Source organism: Anser cygnoides, chromosome 4 (assembly GCF_040182565.1).
Source record: "Anser cygnoides isolate HZ-2024a breed goose chromosome 4, Taihu_goose_T2T_genome, whole genome shotgun sequence".
In the NCBI taxonomy this organism is placed as follows: domain Eukaryota; kingdom Metazoa; phylum Chordata; class Aves; order Anseriformes; family Anatidae; genus Anser; species Anser cygnoides.
In genome coordinates this window covers 70658720-70684372 of record NC_089876.1, presented here as the reverse complement: position 1 = coordinate 70684372, position 25653 = coordinate 70658720, and the positions used below count along the sequence as shown (strand labels likewise).

The 25653-nt window shown below is 39.0% G+C and overlaps 1 protein-coding gene across 2 annotated transcripts in view; it reads right to left on the bottom strand.

Moving 5' to 3' along the window:
• GRID2 (glutamate ionotropic receptor delta type subunit 2) overlaps window positions 1-25653 on the bottom strand; it is an 807057-nt gene that overhangs the window by 298261 nt on the left and 483143 nt on the right. For both annotated transcript variants that reach the window (XM_066996365.1, XM_066996366.1), the window contains 2 exons: window positions 23282-23566; window positions 4763-4968 (listed from right to left, as the gene is read on the bottom strand). In XM_066996365.1, coding sequence (XP_066852466.1) covers window positions 4763-4968; window positions 23282-23566 — 491 coding nt within the window. The remainder of the gene's footprint in view (window positions 1-4762; window positions 4969-23281; window positions 23567-25653) is intronic.

The window sequence follows — 25653 nt, the reverse complement described above, 5'->3', positions numbered from 1 at the left end:
TATTTAATTAGATTGTCAGTAACAGCAAATTACAGTGGGGCATGCTGACTGTTTTTTTTTTTTTTTTTTTCACCAGAAGCTGCGACATAGAGAATGGACTCTCAAAAAAGCAAGTGCTCTTGAGGAGAGTGCTGGTCTAAAAAACTCAAACATGCTTTGAAAAAACAAACAAACAAAAAAAACTGTTGAGAAAGAAAACCTTAAAGAATAGAGCATTCAGCTTACTTACAATAAAAATATAGCAGAAAACATAGTCACTGACAGTGTAAGATTTGGTTTTAGCCTCTGAAGATCATCTCTTCTAGCAAAACTGAATTCCTGTCAGAAGATCGGGGGCTCAGATTTACAAGATTTTAAAGAGGCATCCATGGCAAACAGTAGCTAACAGCTGATCTACAAGTTCAGCTGTGCCACAAATAGAGGCAGGGTACCACCTAGCACATGCAATTAAAGAATGCCCTAGATGATATTGCCTTCTCCAGAGCTGGTTATATGTATTTGATATTTATCTGGAGTCTTCCATGTTCTCTGATGTATGTAATCCATTCATGACTGAACAAACAACATTACTATTTGCTCCCACAGAAACCCACCAAAACTTGGCAACAGATTTCAGTGGAAGTAGCACCAGATCCACCACTCTGATCCTTATCTTCTATTTTCATCTGAATTCTCTTCATCTCTTAATTATATATCACATTTTTCTCTATTTTTCTTTATTAATAAAAAGAACAAAACACAGCCAAACACTGAAGTAACATGTAAAACTTGATGCGAACAGCATCACAGAAAATGATAAAAAAAAAAAAGAGAGAGGTCCATGGACCTTGGACACACAAAGGCTGAATAAACTTTGTGGATAAAAAGTTGAATAGACTCTTCTAATTCACAGTAAACGAGTTGCTTAAAGAAATAAGCCTGCTTAGAGAGCTATGTAACACTAAAGCAAATCCCCATCTTTGATCTAAAAGATCTGATTTGCGGCATGATCAGATCTGAAGTTGAAATCTGGTAAAACCATGTCACTACATCAAAAAAGCTTTATTTTTTGAAATGCTTAAGTTTAAATTTCCTATTATTTCCAACAGATGACATAATAAAAAGGACGACACTTGCCACAAGGAACAATGTAATTTCACAGAATAAATGTTACTACTTGTTCTATTCACAGTAACCATTAGAAAAAATAACGCAGCGAAGGTTCAGTAACAACTCATTTTAAAATTATATTTGCTCTATAAAGATTCATTTTTCTCTTTCACTTGCATACTACTGTACTTGCATGACAAGAAGTTTGGAAGTGTTCTCACCTGTTTCTGAAAGCTGTCACTGCCCTTCTCACACATGGTCCTGGCTTTGCAAAGCAGGCTCAACATGAGGGTGGTTTCCCTCTCCCCTTTCCTAATGGTTTTGAAATGCCTTCCCACCAAGGCTGGCATGGGGACAGAGTTTTTCTTGTCCCAGAATCCCTGCTCTTTTGCTAAAGCATCAGGTGATTTTTATCTTTTCTTCTAACGCTTGACCCTGGACTTTTGCCCTTTTGCTGAGCTTGCAGGGACATCCTATTCCTTTTCCTCTTCCCCCATATAGCTTTTCACATCCTGGAAGTTCATCACAGTTCAGAAGAACATATGCAAAATAAATAAATAAATAAATAAATAGCAAACAAGCAGCATACTGTTCACATCAGTCACCAGCACTATTGTAGCATAACCATTTTTGTGTTAAAGGGTTGGTTGTAAGGTGCTTTTCAGTAATAATAAGTTTGGATGGGAGTATTTTGCTTCATGTATGGGACCTAGATGATTATTTGCGGGTACATAAATACCTTACCCTACTGAAAACTGAACAAGTCACTGCTAGATCCCTGGCATAGGATTTTTACAGATTTTTCCATAAACTCCTTTGGGAAGTAGTCCCAGTCACTGCTTGCTCCATGCATCTCCAGTCTGTAGCCCCACAAATATCACTGTTTAAGCAGAATTTCCCTCCATCCTCTGGGCTCAAAGCAATGAACGACATTAGAGAATTTGGCTGGTCTCTACCTTTCTCTTTATATTAATCCTACAGCCAAAAAGGAGAGAGAGATACCTCTCCACTTCCCAAGTGTCCCTGCCTTTTCATGCCCACAGAGGACAAATCAACATGCAACTTTTTTTTTTTTTATCTCCATAGTCAGAACAGTGTGTTTACATCCTAGTCTCCATTTTGTTTTGTATAAAAGCAGAGATCTCATCTCTGCAGGCTCCAGAGATATAAAAGCTGAAGAGAAAGAAGGGATCAGCTAAGACCCAACACAAAAGGCAATGCTTTTTAAATCAAACAAGCAAAATACCAACAAAACAAAATAGAAAGCTCAAACCCAGCACGCTCTTACTTAAAAATAAATATTTCAATGAGTCAGAGCAAAGATAAATTCTACCACAAGGAATCTCTGATTTGCAGACTGCCTATTTACACAAGCTTCTGTCTATTTACCCTGGAAAAGTTGTTACTTGCATAGTAATCAAGCCCACGCTTACTACAGCTGTTGCAGAGTGAATGAACCCTCTTCTCAGCTAAACAATGAGGGGGTTCAGCCAAATTAGTCGTCCAAGAAGAAGGGACTGAGAAGCACAGAGTATGTGAGGCCTAGGGAGAGAGGCTGACATCTTACTAGGCAACTTAAATACATCTCCTGGGTAGAGAAGCCATAAAATATTTTTAAACAGATTAAAAAAAAATAAAAAAGAAGGCTTGTCTACATATGCATTTGTTACTTATTAACTGCGTATGTTTTATGTTCTAATTCCACTACGTTACGCTGAATTACAAGGTTAGACTGCTGAGGCACAAGGCACACTCTTTGGAATAAGCATGTCCACACTTGGATCGTGTAGGAATTAATGTCTTAACCCATTGGCAATCCATATGCTTCAGCACTTCTTTGTCCAGAAGGTACAGCTTCTGCTTCAACTGCAAATTAATAGATTTTGACTATCCATTGGCAAAGCTATCCCAGAAAATTTCTTCTTGCACAAGCACTGATTTTGAAGATAAACAAAGTACAGGCAGTAATGCACTTCCATTTGTGTAACTCCTCCTATTGAGAGGCTTTCACTGCCAGTTTTACCAGCCACGCATCATACCCCAAATAAACGCTGGCAAAACCTGTAATGTAGCATCTGATACAAGACTCTCTGTTTGAACCTTACTCACAAAAGCAGACAATGACCTTTCCTGATAGTCATACCAGGAAAGGAGAAATCACAGTCGTATTTTATTTTAGGATGGCCAATGCCAAAGTGAGAACTCTAAAAGAAATTGCTTACATTCTTGGCAATATTGGACATTGTTTTAGTTTACAGTTTTTATTTTATTTTTTTTTAATATTTTAAAAGCTCAGTGCCTGCGACCTCAAAAGATGACAATAACTTTCTTACTATGCTTCTGTTTGTAAAAATAAATGATGCTAAAGCAAATTTATTTTCTTTAAAAGAGTGTTTTTCTTTATGAACAACATAGGAGCTTTGTCTCACTGAGTTATTATAGTTAGAGTCCTGAATCCTTCTGCTTTCAGGTTGAAGTATGAAATATGTAACAATGCCACTTGTTGAAAAATAAGACATTTGTGACTTGGGTGATAAAAACAATGCAGAACAATCTATAACATTCACACAAACTGTTTACATCTTATAAGGCATTGCAAACATTTGGATAGCGCAGCAAACCCTCATTATTCAAAATTAGCAAGCTTGAGTGTGTAATGAGGACAGCAGAATGCCTAGCCAAAAAAATAAAAAAAAAAAAAAAGAAAACCTACCCCCAAAAAACTTTTAGTTGAGACTGCAAACACACAGTTTTTGAGCCTGAATTTCTGAAAACCCACGTAATACAAAAGTTAAAAAATAATAATAAAAAATAAAATAAAAAAAGAAGTTACGAATATATCCAAAGGGAAATTATTGTAGAGAGAAAGTATACTTCTGTGGACCAGGAAAAAAAAAAAAAAAAGGTACTTTCAACCACAGGTTCATTATGAACAGAGCAAACACATTTAATAAATAAATAAATAAATACACAGGAGAAATATCGGTGTTGTGTAAAGAGAACTACGCCACACATTTAAAAGATAAATTATGCAAGTCATGGCCAAATGCTCTGCACAAGTCTTCTATCTCTAAATCATGATGAAATTTTCGAAAACCGTGCATGCTGCCTGCAATTTTTGTTTAAATATGTAAGCAGAATATTAGTTTATAATCTAACATTCCTCAGTCAGATCCAATCCTTCACGCATTCCACTACCTTACTACTACCCACGTGTAAATAACAGATCATTATCAAACGTTATTTTTTATAAAAGATAAAGTGCCCGTCAAGTAAACAGATTTTATCCACAAATGCATATGCTATATAACTAAAAAGTTATAAAACTATAAACTATAAAACTGTCAGCTGTAAAGTTGGCTTTTTTTTTTTTTTTTAAAGCAATGAATGCAAAGAGCAAGGAAATTGCAGTACAATACCCATAAGCTTGAAAAAAGAAGTTGGAGGGCTAATTCTTCTGTGTATTTCCTAACTGCTTTTGTTCGTGCAGAATGTAGTTATATTGTTTTGTAGGCACATTTACAGGCATAAAAAAATACCCGTACATGATGATCTTTAAAGAGAGGATATTTAAATATATTTTTTTTAAATAAACACAAACAAATTGCATCTTTTGACAAAAAGTTGCTGACTTTATAAACCGAGTAAGAAGTTACCACTGCTGAACACATACCTCTGTTATGAATGACTTGGCTGTCGAGGGGTTCATCACAAGAATAGCCCGTCTCAGAGTGTCCCGGTAGCGGTTCAGTTCTTCTATTCGCATAGTGGCAAAGAGCCCTGTGATCATTTTATTTATGTTGTTTTCTACTTTCTGCAATGCTACATCCATTCCCTGCTGAGATACTTTGTCCAAAAACTCTTGTATTCCGCGGATATCTAGGAAAATCAAAAGCCAAGCAAGATGTTAATTGGTAAGCGGAATAAAAGACACAAAAAGCCATTCAGCTTCTCTCACAAAAATGTTTTGTTCAGTATCAGGTAGATCCCTCTGGGCTTTAACTTAAAATTCACTGGAGCTCTTCCCTGAGCTATGCTTGTGGCATTTCTTATAGTGCTAAAATACAAGAAACAATGGCTACACACCAGCTCCTGTCCAAAAGTACCACTGAAAACCAAACCAATAAATATTTCTAGCAACTTTCCTAATTTGGCCAGTCAATTGTTATGCTAGTTCCATACAGGATTTTCATGCTAAAATCCATAAGTAGCAGTGAAGCTAAGATGACTGCAACTTATATTGCCTTCCTCTGAGTAAGGGTTGTCTGAGACACTTGGAAGTGGGAGGAAGGAAAGTAGATACTTTTTATGGCTGGACTCAAAATTATGTTACCCACAGCAACACTACGTAGCTTCAACTAAGTGAAGCTCATTAAAAAGTCTTAATGTCGTTCTAAATTGCACAGTTGTTTATTTCCTTGAAAAACAAAACAAAAGGCAGACATAGTTGCAATGGTACTTCCTGCTCTAGTCTGATGCTGCCACCACTGGCTGAATTTAAGTCTTCCAACTGCTCTAGCAGAGCCTTCTGGCTCATACCAAGTAAATCCTTCTTTAAAAGTGAGTCACAAAGGGAGAACTGGTCCACAAAACACTAAGTATTTTCACCACCACCACCACCTCGTAATATCTTTAATGTTCCCTGGACAGAAATGGCTGGGTGCTCTCACATTGAGATGCTACCTTCAGGCTGGCGGAAGACTTTTCCATTACGGAATTTCACAGCCAAGAGCAAAAAGGGGTAGTTTTGGTTTCCCCCCTCTTTTGAATGGTTTTATTTAAATAAAAACTAGAATCTTCCAGTTTAAAGTCACTCGATGACTTCCCAAGTCAGAGCAGGATCTCGTGGGCCTCAGGGTAATCCTGAGTCCTCCCTTTCTGACCCTTATTCACCACTGCAGTTTCTAAATCTTTTTTATGCAAACAAGGCACCAGCTCCCTGATGTGCAGTCACTCAGACCCGCTCTCCCAGAGGACACAGCAGAATATCCTTCCCTCCCTGTGCACCAGCCTCCCACAGACCAATCTGATCCCATTTAGAGAACAAGACGCAGCCTGAGAGGCTGATGACACGACAGATATGGTTGGGCACAGGCATTAGGGGCATGATATTAAATCCCATCCCTGGAGGACTGCAGTCTCTGCTCTGCCTCCCTCCTACAACTGTGGTGCTCTACCAGTGCCTTGTCTTTGTCTGGATCACTTGTTTTCCAGGGAACGCTCACACCCGAGGCCACAGGCTGATCACACCTCTTTCTTCAGGAAATGTCTAGTATCTGAGAAGGCTTCCAACTAGATTGTCATGAGTGCTTGGTTGCTCTGAGGCTTCTCCTCCTCTCCTGCCTTCTTCTCTCACTCCCTTCTTCATTTAATCATACTATGGAATGGGGAACCTAAAAAGCATTTATGCTACAGTGAACTCTATAGATGCAGTTTTCATATGACACGGGAGGACTGCAAAAGGTTGGAAAATCACAGCAGACTGGAGGGATGCCTGAACATGGCAGACTGTGAGCCCCAGAAGAGATGTTACACAAACAGCCACAGGCTCAAGCAGGAAAGGGCTCTCAGATGACCCTTAGGGCGGCTTATTTTGCAGGAGCTAAAAGTGATACCATGCTGGCACATTGTGATAACAGCTCAGGGCAACCCCACGACAAACCACAGAGAATAGCAGAGCACATTCCTGTTGTTTTACTTTATCAGGACTGCAGTAACTACATTCTCACAGGAGTACACTGACAGGCAATGGCCTTTAGAGGGACCGAAGTCCATTTTAAGCCTAGAAGAAATAATGAAAATCAGCCCTTTTGAGAAAAATATTGTGAGAAAACCTTTTAAATACCTTTCCCAAAAGCTGCCTAGACCCCAGGAGCCTCCCCTAGCCTTTGAGACAGCAGTACTCCCAGAGCTTGGCTGCTCCGTATCAGTCCTGTGGATTCACAAAAGGTTGGGCTGCAGGGGAGGATTGTGTGTTCCCCCCTTCCTCGCCCCCAGCAAAGCATCCACAACATGGCAGGGAAACCTGTGTGATACACCCCTGCGAAGATTTGGGAGGTATCGCATGTGGATTTAGCATGGAAAATGTGACTGGGAAAGTACAAGAGCACAGCAGTTAAGGCCTGGCCAGTGACCACGGCAGACGAACCCTACATGGTCTGAGGAGTCTAACAGCAACGCTCCGACATCTAGACGTGATGAGCCTGAGGGGAAAAGCTGAAAATACCTGAGCTAGAAGTCTCTATGCTGACTGCTGGAAGAACTTTACTAAAACTAAAGGCAAGCTTTCCTCTTTTCCAACCTTAGTCAATGCTCTGTTTACCTTTGCGTTTATAGACTGGGGAGGAGGCAACACACTCTGAAGTTTAAAGGTGCTAAGAAACACAGGTGATGGTGCCATTTGATTTCAGGCTTGGGTAAAATAAAGTAACTGAGAGGTTCTGGGTTTTCAGAGAACTCCAATGGCACAGTCAAAAAGACCTGAGGCATAGAAAGACATTCCCATCTTGATCCGCTTATTTTTGGCAACAAAGACTAGCATGAGGAAAACAAAGCTTGGTCTCCACAGTAAAGAAAATTCTCTGCAAAGATGTTCCAGCTAAAGAGCATTACAAGCAGCCACCCAAGCAGCCATCAGGCAACAGATTCTCAAAGCCACTTCCAAACACAAAGACCTGGCCATGTAACAGCTTAGAGCCAAGCAGCCCACAAAAATAATTCAACAGCGTTAGTCTTAGAAGTCAGTCTGCCACCACCAGAAAGTTGGGTCTCTCGTCTAGAGCTCTAAAATACTGCACACTGGACAGAAATTTAGGCTAGAAACAGCATTCAGCACAGCAACACCAGCCTTCAAAGACTGCCGAAACACCAGTATTACTAAAGTATTACACTTCAAGAATAGTTTAAACACAAATAAAATACATGCTTATGCTAAAAATAAAGTTCTATAAGAGAATCATATACTAATTACAGCTTCTATTTAATATCTAAATCAGGAAAATTAAAATCAATCTAATCAGAGATGTTAGGTTTTTTTGTTGTTTTTTTTTTTTGGGCACTTTGAACACCAATTTAAGAAACAACAAGATTATTTGAACGGCTACAAATATGCTTCGATTTATGCAAATGGTAAAATAACTTCTTTAAAATAACTTCCTTCCACTTTAACTCCTTCATTCTGAAGTTCCTGGGGCTCACCCACTCTGTGAATTATTCAGCATCCAGACAAATGGAGTAAGAACTGGATTAAAAACCCTCAGAGTCCAAATTAACGAAGTATACTGAGCATATGGAGATTGGACCTAGATATACCATCAAAATATTCAGGGAGGAAATGAATTTTACGGGAAAACTTTTATTAAAATTTAAATTCTATAGCATAAATCCATATATTCTTCTCCGATACCAGAACATGTAATGCAGATACCAAAGTTTTATTTGTCCTTTCAAAAACAAGAACATCATTGCACTTGACCATAATTTATAAACATGCTGGAATTATCGGCTGATATTCTGTATAATCTGTGTTGTCCCAGAAACTAGATTATAGGGTCAAATTATTTTATTTGCCATGAATATCTGCAGATATGAACACTGAAGCAACTATACTGAATGTTCCTTGCATGAAGGGTCAAAAGTGAGAGAGGCCCAGTAATATTCTGAAGTTCAGCATTTATCAGGTGATCATGCCAACAGTGTAGTATCAGTGCTTGTAGGAAAACAGTAGTGTCCTAATGGAAAGGACACCAAATCATGTGTCATAAAGCTTCCTGACTAGTTCTGCCATTGGCATTGATAAAACACAATGCCGAGGACAGGAAACAAATACAGACTCTGCTTTACTTCAGCCTACCCAGTGAAAAATGGAGATACTGGTGATGCTCACCTGCTGCTGTGAAACAGCGGAGAGCACAAAAACACCCTGCTATTTAAATGCTATTTAAATCACGATGGTACTTCCAATATTTCATCAGCAAGTCACTAGCAATGATCATATTCAAAGCGTATGCCAAAGAACAGATGCTACCACTGAATGGGCAGCATTATCTTTCCTGCGTGGATTGTCTGAAAGTGGCACATTTCCACACTGCACTGTGGAATCATCTTTCTAATAGATAAACTCCTTCTGCAGAAAAATCTGGCAAGCAACCTGTGGCACAGATGGCTCCACTGTGGAGACACAGAACTGTTCATGTCTGGAACACAGGTGTTTCTCGCCCTGAATTTGCTAGCCAACCTGTTGCCCAGCCAGGAGACACATTTCTATTTTCTATGTAAATCAGATGAATCACAGCCATTTCCAGAAATGCAGAAAAGCTGCCCATTATCACCAGTATTAATTATTCTCCTTACTGATTAAAGTCAACATTACCGTAGAGAAACAGACTGATGCTAAAGCCAAAGCTACCTCCTCCTCCTTCCATCTCAGTGTCATTGTTAGTTAAATTACCTTTTCTGTTTTTTACTGTATAGCCATCACTTCAACTCTACACATGCATGCACAAAAACATAGTACCATTCTGTAATCAGATATTCAGCATCAGCTATAAGAGTTAAACCTGGCTGGAAATTGAAAAGAAACATTACCAAATATTCTCCTTTTCAAACAAAATTGTGGCTGATGTCAGACATTGTAAAGTTTACTTGGAAAGTTTAACAAACAAGGAACAAAGAAGCAAAATTTATTTGTGTGGGTGGGTGCAAGACCCATGGCCTCCTAGTCTCTGAAGATGTGACTGATATATTCAAATGCCACTTGACGAGTCAAGCTGAGATGTGAATCCAGGTGCCAGCTTTACCACAGGCTCGTCATTACTATCAGTTAATGAGGAGATGACCTACGAAAGTTCACAGCAAATGAAATGCAAGCACCTAAACCCATACAGTCTATTCACTGAACATCTTTTGGGTACTTGAGAAAGACCTTAAGATACAGGTAAGCATCTTAAATACTACTGCAGAGCATACTCAGTGCAGAGTTAAGCATCCTTCGAACTATGGGTCCAATACCTAAATCTTGACTGCCCAACCTGGCAGAAACACTTGGACCTCACCTAGCACAAACAGTAACACCATTTAATGGAAAGCTTGGCAACTTTATGGTAGGAAATATCCACAATCAGGCAGATAGGGTAAAGTAGCCAGTATTTTCAGTAGATCATAAGGATTTAAAGTCCAGAGATTTCCTTGACACCAGATTTACAACGGCTGTGTCTTAGCTCTCTTTTTACTGAGGTCTCTACACTATATATGTGGCACACCTGAAACCAGAAGATTCCTGACTTCCACTGCCTGATCTTAGTATCAAAAAGTAAAACTTGCTCTTTCCACAAGTTTCTTCACTGCTGGATCGCATAAGTTACCTCTTGCATTTCTGTTTCTATGCCAATTTCAGTGGGAGCAAGTCCCTTGTTCTGTCTTGAGGAAAATCTAATGATTAGGACACCCTAGTTTGAGATAGGCTGAGACTAAGGCATCTCATACAGAAATAACAGGTTTTGTATGTCAAAGTAAAGCTTTTAAAATCCATACAAAATGAACAGCAAACACTAAACAAACACCTCGTATGCCAACTATGTATTACTCTTACTAAAAATGAGAACTCTTTAGGTTAGAAATAGATACAAATCTTTAAAAATAAATTTTCACATCATGCTATAGCCAGAAGAGAAAGATGGTACTAGTCACCAGCAGCAAAAAATTAATCCATCCACTTTTATCATTGTATACCACCTAAATTACAAGGCACTCGCTGTTGCTGAGCACTTTGGTTATCTCAAACTTGGTTTACAATCATTAGCTCATCCTCTCTCTGATACCATTTTAGATCTGAGAACATTTTCCTTGCAGCACCCAGATGATAAATTCCATCTGATTCAGCTGTGGCAGTAAAGGTGAATGTACCTGTCATAAATATTCACTGGCTGATTTACACAAAAGACCACTTTATTTGTACAGTTGATGAGAAAAGCCATTGTATAACAAATGGCACTGTTCAAATTCTTATCGAGAAAGCTTTGTAAGTTGAGAGCAGTGATCCTTCCTTACACAATGATGGCTAACATGACAGCAACTATTAATTATGGAAATGCACTGCACACGAGGGAGATGTGCAGCTCTGGCTGGACTCTGACTGTGGCACCACTCTTAAAGCCTTGAGCAAAGCATTCACATTGCTGCGCTTGCGTTTATGTTTATTAACATGCTTAAGGTCTAGACTAAGAAAAACAACAATTTAACATGATGATTCAATGACAGTCCTTCATCCTACTTTAATGGCAGTGGAATTCCCTCTCATTAGTCAGGTTATATGTAATTCAGTGAACCTCCAAAGTGAAAGAAACAAAAAATAAACAAACAAAACCCAAACACCTACTGTGGTGGTTTTATTCAGGTGGGCAGACAAGCTCCACCACAACCGCTCTCTCACTCCCCCTCCTCAAAGGGAAAGGGGGAGAAAATATGACGCGAAGGGCTCAAGGGCTGAGATGAGGACAGGGAGATTGCTCAACAATTATTGTGACGGGCAAAACAGACTCAGAGTAGGGAGACTAGTAAGATTTGTTGCCTATTACTAGCAAGCTAGAGAAGAGAGAAACAAAGGAAAGAAACCAAAAACTCCTTTCCCCCATCCACCCTTTTCTACCTCCTCTATAGGTCTGTCCCGGAACCTGCTCCGGCAGGAGTTCTCCACAGGCCGCAGCCTCCTCCAGGCCACATCCACCTGCTCCACCGGGGGCTCCTCCACGGGCTGCAGCGTGGAGATCTGCTCCGTGTGGGACCCATGGGCTGCAGGGGGACAGCCTGCTCCACCAGGGGCCTCTCCACAGGCCGCAGGGGACTTCTGCTCTGGCGCCTGGAGCACCTCTTCCCCTCCTTCTTCACCAACCTTGGTGTCTAAATGGCTGTTTCTCACTCCTCTCACTCTCCCAGCTGCTGCGTAGCAGCAGATTTTTTTCCCCTTTCTTAAATCTGCTCTCACAGAGGTGCAAACATCATCGCTTATTGGCCCAGCTCTGGTCAGCGGCGGTGCCCTTTTCTAACATGAGGAAGCTTCTAGATTCTTCTCACAGAAGCCACCCCTATGGCACCCTGCTACCAAAACCTTGCCACGTAAACCCACAACACCTAACATAGCACTCTCATTGCTTTTTATCCGTATTTGGGAACTGAGCACTAGTTCCAACTCATTATAAATACATTTAAGCTCAAATGCCTAATTACAGGTGGAATTTCATTTATATTATCAAAAATTTGGGAACATAACAAGTAGAGATTGTATTTCTCAGGGAAAACTGAAAATGTATAAACGGTAAGAGTGACTTTCTTCCTCCCTCACTTGCAACTTTCTGAAATTTCACACATACAAAAAAAGGCATAAAATATGTTTCAAATTTCTTAATATAATTCAGTTGAGAAAAAGGAAGAAAAATAAACACTGTATTGGTTTTTCTAAATGTACTTCCACATCAAACCGTAAGAAGAGCATGTAACACTAATTTTGTTGTTTGAAATGAACTATTGTGGCACTACTGAAATGTCTACAAAATCCTTTTTTTAAATGATCCTCCGACTATGCCATTCACATTAGTTTCTTTTTGTTTCATGGCATACTTCAGTTATTAAAGATTACACTTCAAATAAGGAAAATCAATACAGACAATCTCAAGAAGCCAAACCAATATTGCAGGAGAGATGCTAACTTTCGTAGTTTTCAAATCCTGCAAGACTTAAGTTTCCAACCTTAGTGATGACTGACAGAAGATTTTTCATTTGAGTTTCTAAGCTTTATAACTGGGAAGAAAGAAAAAAAAGAAAAGGATAAAATAGATAAATAAAATTGAAGCTAGAACTAATCCTTAAGAGTATCAGCTGCTACCTTAGGTTTTTGAAAATAGAAAGGGAGCCAGATTGTGATCAACCCTCACTCATGGAGGCTGACAAGCCAATAAATTCTACAATCACATACTTTTGACTGTATAACCCGCTTTCTACCTCTTCGATCAAATTCTTTTTGACTACATTAGAGATTTCCAAAAGGCCTCTAGTAGTTTTCATTGAGTAAAACATCTTGCAGAGAAATAAATTTTTCCCATCTGTTGCCTGCAAAGATAACAGCTTAGAACCTAGTGCTGTTTATCTTCAGCATTTACTCTCCTCTTAGAAATTATGCCAAACTTGAAAAATTGTACTTATATCCCACACAGCTGTACAACGCAGCTCTATGCCTAGATACACACCATTATTTAACAGCAATCTATACTTCTGTGTATGATATACTAGCTCTCCCTGTAGGTGCTCAGAACACCTTGTTGGTTTTCAGAAGTGTGAGGTACCATGCATCTCTGTCCAAGGAAGTGGCAGGGAACAGCAAAGTGACTGTCCTTGCATCCCTTCCTGGTCATAGAATAAACATGACAGTGTGTACGATAATCTTACTCTAGACAAATTGTTCTCTGACTGAGCATCAATCTGCTCCTCAATAATTTTTTCAGTTGATTAAAAGTTTACACTATGGGCACAGGAATGCGTTATGAATGGACTGGCAATGTGAAGAACGCAAGCCACAATACAGATAAAAATAAGATTTACAAATACTGCAATGAATCATTTCTAGCCTTTTCCAATTTTTCTTGACCAGTTAAAACTGTGTCAGAGAAATTTTCTTTTCAATTTATGAACCCACCTGACTTTTATTACATCATTATGACTAACTCATGCCTTTTTTCTAATGGTGGTATAATTTCATCAGCATGCAAAATACTCTGATCAAGGGTTTCCTCTTTTGAAAACTGCCCATTTATTTAGCTGCCAAAATATCCACTTACAAGCTCAATTTGAATACTTTTCAAAAGATACTAAAATTGTATTTAAACATGAAAAACACTTAGCTAATAGCAGTGGAGATCAGTACAAGAATGAGGTACTTAGATAGTCTTCCAAATCCAAATAGTATTACAATGTCACTTTTCTTTTTTGAAGCTTGCAGTCAGCACGTACCCAAATGAAATCTCACACATCTGCAAAACCTCTAGGTAACATATCATTTAGGGAGACATTACACAGATATTAGGAAAACATCTACAGTTCGATTTTGAGCTCAGCACTGAAATTCTAGAAACAAAAACTTGATCTTCCTTTCTTATTAACACAACACAGAAAGTGCTTAGTTCAAGCCTTTGAGAGTCAGATTTATTCCATCTTAAAGGAAATCAACTTGATCAAATAATAATCCTTTCTTAGCTTTCTACATATTCACTCATAGCTCCTGGAATGTGTTTCCCCAACTATTATCAAGGTAAAAAGCAAGAGCAAGGCTAATGTTCCACTGGAGAAATATTACAGAGTAATTCAGTTAACTCAAAAGTTAAATAATTTTAGGGACAACCAAAATATATATTCGATTTCCAGTGGTATGTCAAACAGCAAATGCAAAATATTACACGAGTTCTCACAAACAGCTGCCAACTTGCAATGTAATTGACACATTACAGTTACATGGATGAAAAATACATGTTCCTTTCCTTATCTGGATGACATAATACGCACTAATCCAAAAAGAAAATAGTTCAATAAGAAGCTTGAATTAATTATATGTTTATTGAGGCACAGTGAAGTAAATGAGTACAGGATCTTGGCAAAGAGCCAGATGAGTAATAAACAGTTTTAAGACTGTCTGGAGACAGACTTGAGAATATTATAGTCATCAGGCAGCTGAAAACAGCCTCAGGGTAATTATGAGCATTTGCAATCGATTAAGGAGAGTGTGATTCTTTTATGAATCTTTATTAAACTTGCATTAAAACTTTAAATGATTTGAAAACGTTATGGTTGCAAGCACATCTTTGTCTGTGGTCATCATTTATTTCTTTCTGGAAAATGTTTATGCAGGCAAGTGACAATGAAATTATTTGCTTTATAGGTTCTCAAAGGAGATACTTGGAATCCAGGGCCCATACCTGCAGGTGGACTTCAGCGCAGAATATCATCCCTTTAACAACCTTCTCTGCACCCAGCTCAGCCTTCCCCATTCCTTTTTCGGGATCTTTAAAGAGCTGTACTCCCATGCTATCCCACTGCACCCAATTTAATAAATTGGGCTGGGATCAACCAGCCTGCTTGGGCAGGGTTGGGGGGAATGCTCTTGTTTAAATTCACAGTTTCACAGAGCTCTTTATTTAGGCGAGCATCCTCAGTATCTACAGATCTCACTGCTCTCCTCCTTGAGCTTGTTTTTTATTTTGGGACTTCGCCCCAAATCCTCTGTCAGACTGAGCTTGAGACACCTTTTTACTCATGTGAGCAGGCACCTCACTGTGCCCTCCCCAGTGCTCAAATAATCTGAACCCCCTGCATATGCTGAGGATTAAGAGGATAAATCCATATGGAAGTTTCTGTGAGAGCTTCCTCTAAGTCTTTTCTGCTGCTAACCTCCTTCCTTTCCTTTCAGCAGTTTTCAATTATTTCTTCAACCTCCACTTGCTACAGGACTGCCTCCTTTAACCTCCCTCACACAGTAAATCTGCCTCATAGCAGCCCTATTTTTTTTTCCTTTGCAGAAGTTAAAATTAAATTACCACCTTAGTGACTGGTAAATATCCACTGCCAAATATACGCAGTTAATATGATGTAAATCAATGACAATGCTTGAATATTGAAGGTACACTGGGTAGAAAAACATAAGGTTAGGCCAGAAATTTGGACGGAGAAGTGGGTTTCAAAACTTTTTTCTTGCATATAAAATACAGAAAGATTTTAAAATATTACTACCACTACAAAAAAAGAGAATAGGAAATAAGGCAAAATTAATTCCCAAGAAAACAATCTTATTCCCCTAACATTTCTAGATAAAGTGCAGAATCTTTCTATCTGCTTTGGCACTAACAAAACATTAAAAATAAATGTTTTCAAACAGCTAGACTTTCTCACTTTTATCTTAGAAATGTGGAGATACCTACACTGTAAATTGCACAAAATTCACAATTATGTTCTTGCAGTGATTGACTGGTTTCTTCATAAAAAATTTACTACTACAGGAAAGTATCTACGTATTCCTGGAATATACAGTGAGCTGTAAACTGCCTGAAGAGCAAGACTTGAATAGAAAAAGCTTGCCCCTTGTTGATACACCACACAAATAAAAAAAAATAAAAAAGTCAACGATATGCTAGTATTCTGGGTAAATTACTCTGCTCATATAGCCTGGGTGCTCACATTCAGATCTCAAACAATTATTTCATTTGTTTCCCTCTGTGATTTAACACCTTGAATGTGTAAGAGTGTTTTTCAGGTTAATATTTAGGAACTGGCCATAGCAGATGCATGTCTGTAGTGAGCCAGGATTTGCATTATTTACTGTTACAAACTCAATGTGGACTTGAGAGTATAAAATAAGGATATAACAACTTGATCAAAATATTTACAGATGTCAGTGGCTCTTCTCACAAATCTAAACTTAGTGATTTCCAGAGGTATAAGTTATACACTTAAATTATCTTTTCTGAAAGTGCCTTTACTGAAAAGGCTGTTGATGGTCCTAGGGACGAGTCCAGAGGCTAAGTCTCTCTGTCCATTCCCTACATTTGAAAGAGGGAGATGCAGAGCTACCTTCTGCAGCACAGTGATCCTACCACTTGAGATGAGCAGTTAGAACTGAAAGAGTAGAAGCTAATATGGCTGCTTAAATGAAGTAAAAATGGCTTGTACATACTGTGTAGACAGTAATTTTAATAGCAGGTTGAGAAAGACATCAATCTACTGGAGAATTTTGTTGTATTTCATTCCACTCAGTCTTTAACTGTGAAAAAAACCCTGTCTTTAATGGTATTTGCAGAAGCACATGATTGTCCTGGAACACTTTTAATATCCTCATATGAAATTTTTTTAAACAAAATCAGATTTCATGTTCTGGGCAGGCCTTTATCTTGTTTTACTTCAAGGAACAATACATTCTGAATAGAAGGGGACTAACTGCACTAAATTCACTGGAATTTGATCTAGATCATCCCAAGCAGACAGCAAGAATGTGGGGAAAGAGACTCAACTCATTCTGAGTTTACAAGTTTATCTGAGGTTATACGCTAAAGGCAAAGATACAATTGTAATAAATGAAATACAAATAAACTCCACCTAAGTCTGCTTAAGGTAAAATGTTCTCTTTTTCATCTCTTCTCTCACTTACTGTGCTTCTGCATTAGCCCTTCATTTGTTACTGGCAAGACTCTATCCCAGACAAAGGACAAAGGCTTTACTAAATTCTTTTAGTTAGCTTAACTATGTAAAGTAGAGACATATTTATTTTTACTGTTATCAAGAGGTATGCATGTGTGTGTTTAAATAACCAACCTAACTAGAATTTTACTTGAAAAAAATATCTATCAGTTAAAAAATTAGGTGTCAATTATTCCAAAAATGCATTTCTGCATGCCTTCTGTAACATCCAGCTGGCTATGAGTTACTGAAATAATTGCTTCCTCCAAAGACTGACTTTCTCTGTTGGTAAAGGCACTTTTAAGTGTACTTGAATCTTCTAGCATTTAGCTGGAAGAAGTGTTAAAATGTTAAAACTGAATATACTTGTCTACTGCTATTCAAAAAGAATCTGGCATTTTTACAAAAGGATAACATCCAGCAAATAACACTCTGCCCTGCAGAAAGACACATTTCCAGCTATAAATAATACTCTAACTCCCTGATAGTGAAAAAGAATCTACGACAGACTGCAAGATAAAAATCAAAAGCAATTCAATTCATAGGATTAAGGAACTACAATATTTATATATTGACACACAAATCAGCCTCTTTTAAAGGTGCAAGGGATCTGGTTTATCACAGTTACTTACTTTGGACATGAGCATAATTTTACTCTAGGAAAATTTACTGTAAATATGAAACACATTTTTTTCATATATCAAAAATATTACTGGAAATAATTTCAGCAATACAACTAAAGTATTTTGTAATAAATTGTTAAATTGAATCACTGAGAAATGATTTCTTAATGAAACTCTTCTTGTTGCCAGAACCAAGCCAACAGCATGTTCACATTTTCTAACTTATAAAAAGGTAGGAACAATGAGAAAAATTAAAGGATTAACACATCAAATCTATATTCCCGTTACTTCTCAAGTGCTATTTAGTGCTATGGAGACATCATTTAATGTTACACTTTCTACCTTGAAAAGGAAAGATCACTATATGCAAAAAAAAAAAAAAAAACAAAAAACAACTGGGGCAAGAAATAGGTCTGTTTGTACAAGTATCAGTTCTGCAGAGGACTGAATGATATATTTAGCTTTAAATAAACGAACAATATATTCCTTATCATAAGATTTGAATTTAATCCTAATGCAAGTGTTGGTCTCCCACCTACTTTAATATTTAATACTAAATGTTACATTAAAATGTTTAATATTAACTGCTGCAAGCAGTTGAGGGGAGCAAAGCTTCCATTGAGCACTCAAGTCTAGGTCTGTATGAGCTGAAAGAAAAAAAATCAGGTATTGCAGCAGATCCTCTCAGGCAAGGTGAGGAATGGGACTGGTGGCTTCTGCAGGGAACTGCAACCACACTTTGCTGTGCTGATACATTGACCACTGGGACGCTTCACCCCCAGGGCCTCTGTCCTGTATCTGCATGCCTAGTCTTGATTTCTTTCTAAAACAGGCACAGAAGCCAGCATTTCCTTACCCAAGCTCTTTCAGGGTTCTTGGACCAACTGGCTTTTATAAAACCTAAACTGATCCTGGGCTTGCTTATTTATTTATTTATTTTTAGTATTTCATATCTATAGACCCATCCCAACAACTTACTTTCTTAAACATCACAGTCACTGAATAATTAGAGTTGGATGGGATTTCAGAAGGTCATGTAGTCCAACCTCCTGCTCAAAGCAGAGTGAACACTGAATTCAGATGTCTCCACACTATAATCCATTAACAAGTGATTCCAGCTCCTCATTTTATGCCCTTGCTTTCCATCCCACCCATTGTGAAAGCCCCTCTTTGGTCAATACAGAACCTGTGAAGAAAAACTGTGGCCTGCTAACATACTGGAAATGCTTTGAATATATCAGTAAAATAGCAGGAAAAGGGGAGAAAAATGACACAATTTGTTAAGATTTATAATAAGCTCCTGGCAAGATTGCTCACTAGGGACTGCTATGAAAATAGTATCATCCCAGGTATGAGGAAAACTACTGCCATAGATTAAAAACTGGCTAGGAGAATTAAGACCAGATGAAATAGTATGTCAAGCCTAATGATTTCACCTGAAACACAGTAGTGAGGAATTACAGAGACATTACACTATCAGAAAGAAAGAGACAGAGAACAAGTCTCATAGTAACGAGAATAACAAGAGGCCTTGAGTTAGAGATGGTAATCTGAAACTTCTGCTCTCTTGTTCCTTATTAAAAAGGGAGGAGGAGATATTCAATGAAATAGTAATGTAAGAATGTATAAAGAGACTGAAGGAAGCATAATGAGAATATAGAAACTGCTTGTTGCCTTAGGATGGCTTTTCAAATCAGGGAGTTAGCACAATTTAAAAAAACATTTGCCTTTGCACAGATAACAACCCTACATAGAGTTACACATTAAATTAAAACAAATTGTATTTAATATGTTTCTATTCACAGTATTGGATCCCAACCACGAAAAAAAAAGTCCAAGAAAAACAGAAAAAAAAAAAACCAATAAGCCCCACAAATAATTGGAGGGGGGGCAGCAGACTGCTTAGTTTATACTAAATACAGATTTTTTTTGGACCTTTTCCTGATGTACATGACCGTAGTCCCTAATTACAGTCAGTTTACCAATCTGTCTAGTCTGACACCGAGGTGATCGGCTCCGGGGCAGACACGCTCTGCAGTGGAGCAGGTGATCGTGGCGGGCAGGGGGTTCCATGCATCGAGGCAGCCGAGGGAGCTGCCAGGACCCGGCAGCCCTCGCAAGGGTGGCAGACAAATGTGGGCAGAGCCAGGAGCACCCCCCAATCTGTCTGACAAAGGCAGCCCCTCGGGAGTGTGAACGATCAGGAGGTCAACACGGCAGGGTGCTCAGGAAGGATGCTGAAGCTTGGCCAGCTTGACCAGGGAGTGATGGTATCCACCTGTTAGAAGGCCGTGGCCTCCAGGAGCTCAGCACCCACTGCGACCAATGCAGCCTCCCAGACAGAGCTCCGAGGGGAACATGCTGCCACTGAGGTTTTTCAATATTCAGTAGGTTTTTCAATATTTCAATATAATATTTTTCAGTGGTCTTGGGAATCCAGAGAGAGGTCCCAGTTAACTAGAAATGGACAAATGTGGTCCCAATTTTCAAGAAGAGCAAGAAGGAAGATCCTGGCAATTACAGGCCTGTCAGTCTCACTTCAGTGCCTGGTAAAATTATGGAGATTATTCTAGGACGTATTGAAAAACACAGGACAATGCAGTCATTGGTCAGAGCCAACATGGGTTCACTAGGGGAAGGTCATACTTAACAAACTTAATTTCCTTCTACAACAAGATCACCCAGCTAGCTAGCTGACCAAAGGAAGGCAGTCGATGTAATCTTTCTGGATTTCAGTAATGCTTTCAATAATATCTCTCACAGTATCCTTCTGGACAAAATGAGCAGAACACAGTTAGATAAAAGCATAATAAGATGGGTGAATAATTGGCTGACAGGTCGGGCCCAAAGGATTTTTGTAAATGGGGTTATATCATGCTGGTGACCTGTCACTAGTGGGGTTCCCCAGCACTCCATTTTAGGACCAGTCCTCTTCAATGTTTTCATAAACGATTTGGATGAAGGACTTGAAGGTTTTCTGAGCAAGTTTGCAGATGATACCAAACTGGGGGAAGCTGTTGACTCTGCCAAGGGTGGTGAGACCTTGCTGAGAGATCTGGACAAATTGGAGAGCTGGGCAATCACCAACAATATGAAGTTTAACAAGAGCAAGTGCTGAATTCTGCACCTGGGAAGGGGCAACCCTGGTTATACGTACAGACGGAGGGACGAGATGCTGGGGAGCAGCCCTGCAGAAAGGGATCTGAGGGTTCTGGTCAACAGCAAGCTGAACATGAGCCAGCAGTGTGCCTTGGTGGCCAGGAGGGCCAGCCGTACCCAGGGGTGCATCAAGAATGGCACTGCTAGCTGGTCAAGGGAAGGGATTGTCCCACCCTGCTCTGCACTGGTGTGGCTGTGCCTTGAGCACTGTGTGCAGTTTGGGGCACCACAGTATAAGAAAGATACTAAGCTGTTAGAGAGTGTCCAAAGGAGGGCAACAAAGATGGTAGAAGGTCTAGAGGGGAAGATGTATGAGGAAGTCACTTGGATTGTTCAGCCTGGAGAAGAGCAGACTGAGGGGAGGCCTCATGGTGGCCTGCAGCTCCCTCACGAGGGGAGCGGAGGAGCAGACGCTGAGCTCTGCTCTCTGGGGACAGCAGTAGGACCCGAGGGAACAGCTTGAAGCTGCAACAGGGGAGGTTCAGACAGGATATCAAGAAAAGGTTCTTCACTGAGAGGGTGGTTGGGCACTGGAACGGGCTCTCCAGGGAAGTGGACATGGCACCAAGTCTGCTGGAGTTTAAGAAGCGTTTGGACAACACTCTCAGATACATGGTCTGATTTTTGGGTGGTCCTTTGGGGACCCAGAAGCTGGACTCGATGATCCTTGTGGATCTCATCCAACTCAGCTATTCTATGATTCTATAAACACAGCATTTCTTGTAGTCTACTGAAGTCAGAAAAGCATAGAAGATGGTGGGAAGACTTACTATTCCTCTCATGTCACATCTGGGGAAGATGCATCACTAAATTAGCTACTGGTCTGAAACTTACTCCTTGCAGGCAGACATTTGCGTTACATAACACAAACCGTAACAGGATTTGTACCCAGAAATCAAGGACAGAATGACATGGGTCTGAACTGCATTCTCAAATTAAAAAGAATGAAACTCGAGTGATTTAAAACTAGTGTTTATGAATACAATTATTTAAAAAAATCATTAAAGTTTGATTTTTAAAACAAATACATGCAAAAAGATATCTTATCTGGCACAACTACGTTCGTCTTCAAAGACACACTGGTACTTAGATGCATAAAACAAAAATACTCTCTTCTGCAAGCTTTTTGGTTTGTGTGCATGTTCCTGATCTATGGCTGGTGCTTTTAGGTGCTGCTTTGTTATAAATAGGAATTCTCCTATTCATCATTTTTTATATTTCTAATTTAAGAATTTATTATGTAGCCAAGGAACAAAATTCAATAACACCTGACCTGAATGAACCAGTTATTATGCACAGCAAATCGCTGAAGTGAGCTTTTTTCAACAACTTGAAGATTTAACTTTGAAAATAAAGTTTTGAAATGTTCATCCAAACAAGTCATGATTACTTATGAATAATGGATGTGTCTGAAGAAAACCAGTCTGGTTTCAAAGCAATTTTCCATAGAAAAAGATCATAAAATTAGTTAGATAACACATCTATTCTACAGCAATCTGTCTAGCTCTCCTCTCAGCAATAGAAGATATTTGGACTGAACTTGGCTGAATCACCAAGCTGGATGGCACAGTCTAACTTGTGATGCCATCGTCTGTGTCTCACTTACTCTATTACACAGCCACTGTCAATTCAGCACATTTCAGGAACACTGAATGCACTTAAAAAAGAAGGAACATTGTCTTCTCCAGCCCTCCTCTTCATGTGCTTTGCTCTACAGTAGCTCTCTCTACAAGTTTCACATTTAGAAATAGCAGCTTGTTCTTGCTGAGGTCTCTGTCCTACATTCACTGTTGCCTCAGCTTCTGACCATCAAATGTAAGCCCATAAAACACAAGAGATTCACCACACAAGAAATAATTCTACAGAATGTAAAATCTTACATGTTATCTCTTGAACTGTCACCTTTTATTTCCATATACTCCAAAAAACAAGAAAATATGCTAATATTTTTACACTTCAAACACCAGCAGAATAGAAAGCCAGGTAAGCTCTCCATTTATCAGCTAACTCTAACAAAGATGTCATCAAATAAACTTGTAAACACTGATGGATTTTAGAAATAGATTTCTCTGAGGTAATGTGAAATGCTGAGAGAACCATAAATGTTTAGAAGCAAAACATTCTAGTAGAAGAAAAAGATGTAGTGTGACTGCTTTCTGTGGTATTATGGATTTGACAGAAATTGCCCGGCTAATGCTTACCATAGTCATTATCATAAAAAATGATGAATTTCTGCCAGGCATATTCCGTGATCACCCTCAAGATGACATCATTCAAGTAGACAGGAGGGCGGACAGATAGCGTGTAGTCATCATTGCGGTTGCTCCTGGTGAGCCCGCAGCCGCTCCTTGGTGTTCCTGCCGTCGAGCGCTGGATGAAGAGGTGAGGGATGTGCATGGCATCTGCCAGTGACTGCAGGGATCCCGCTGATGTGCAGCCAATGGAGCTCACAAGGGCCAGGATGCCTTGGTTCATCAAGTCACAGGCTGTAAGAAAACACAGAGGTATTCAAGATGATGAGCGCAGTTCAGTGCATAGGGCCTATTTTTGCCGTTGAAATGCAGACACTGGGCAGTTTTAACCAAGTGAAATGCGGATAAAATTTTGTATATTGAGTAATTCAGTAAGTCATGAAGATTCTCTATTCACTTTGAGCTGTCTTATGGTGAAAGCTGAAAGACCGCCCCGTTTACCTTGCCTAGAAATGATTTCTCTCTTCAAAATGGGACCTACCCTGGACCTTCTGAGGAACATTAAGAGCAAATTACAGCTGCTGAATTAACATGACTTCCCAAGGAGATAAGCACTCTTCAAAGTCTAGCACAACAGCTCCATGAACATCATCTTTGCATTATACAGAGAAAACTTGAAGAAATAACAGCCCAGCCTTGCTGTCAACTTTTGAAGACAGCTGAATATGATTACATACGTTAACTTATCCAAGCTAAAACAGAGTTGCTTTTGGGTTCTAAGAGAAGCAAACAACAATCTTATGTAACTTATCCTTTTGGTATATTGTTTTTTTTTTTTTCCTTAAACAAAAAAGAGTAAAACAAAATGCTTTCAAAGTTCAGTGAACAGTATGCACATTCATTCTTTTTACTTCCTTAAGAAAGGCATGGTGTTGCTTACACGAAAAGGAGTACCTTGTAACTAATGGTCCAGTTAATGAGGGCTGAGTTGCAAGCAATGCGAAATACTATACAAATGACAGCCAAATTAATACCAGAGGTGTTTATCATGATTAATGTTAATGCAATCAATAAATATCAAAAGAATTAATAATAATTAGGCCTGTAATTTTGAAGCATTACCCTGTGAAACAAAGTACAGTCAAGTGTTTATGTTGGGCTTCTAATAGAACTGAGAGCTTGAATGAGGAAACAACACAAGCTTGTAGCATAATTCCCCAGAGTACGCCCAAAGCTAAATTTTGAAATACTCAATTTGCCACTGGCAAAGCTACATGTGTAGTTAACCTGCATTTACACATGGAAATTAGGTAATGGGATGGTAAAGAGTAATATGCATTTACATATGCAAATCTAATACAAAACTGTGCAATTGCTTATCTTGCAGGAATATTCTGTGCACACAACAGGTGCAGGCAAAAACAAGAAACCCACATGTGAGAATACATTTCCCTAAAAATACAAAAATATACTAGCATCAGACCTGTTGTCTCATATCATATGGCTCTTACTCACAGTGAGTAATGTTTTACTCTGCAAACACTTATTGATCACAATAAGAATATTTACAACGTGACAAATGGGCAAAAAGTATCAGTGTATCACAAGTTTCTAATATTCAGAACGCCTTAAAACAATCTCATTAGCTATTCATCTAGTGTGCTGTTTGTTTACATTCCTCATAATCCCTACTTTCACCAGAGGTAACAGGCTTGTCTAGCTGCGTTTATGCAGATCCTGAATCTCTTTCCTGATACAGTTCTGCATAGAGTATTGCAATATTTAGGTTGCATATCCCAATAAGAATGCTACCACATGACAGAGAAACTATTTTTATTGATATTGATTTATCCATTGATACATACCTGTAGCTACTTGTATGTCAATAGATACCCTTACAGCTAGATAGCAATAGATAAATAAAATCAACACTAGATTTTGCAAAAGCCTACTTTTAGTTCAGTGAAAATTTAGAAGGTCCCGATACCATCCATTTCAATAAAACATGGAGTATGACCTTCCAGTATCTCAAATATAACATTTAGAAATATACCAGTTGGACCTCATTACAAAATTCACTTGGAAATATGTACACTTGCAGGCGTACTTCAGACTGAGCATAATCAGTGTACTCACAGTACTGTGAAGTGGGAAACACGCTTTTTGTGAAACGTTATTGAAATGTGAATGGGAAGAAAGCAGCACGGAACATTTAGCTCCACAGGGCCAAATGCTAATACCAGCAAGCAAACCGAATAAAGGCTTAAAATCTTCCCTCTTGACATTGCACCATATTTATTACAATAGCCTCAGGGCTGAAGTTGGCTTTTTGGCTCTTTCTTCCATTATGTCCTTATGAGCACTGTGTGTGTTGGGTTGGG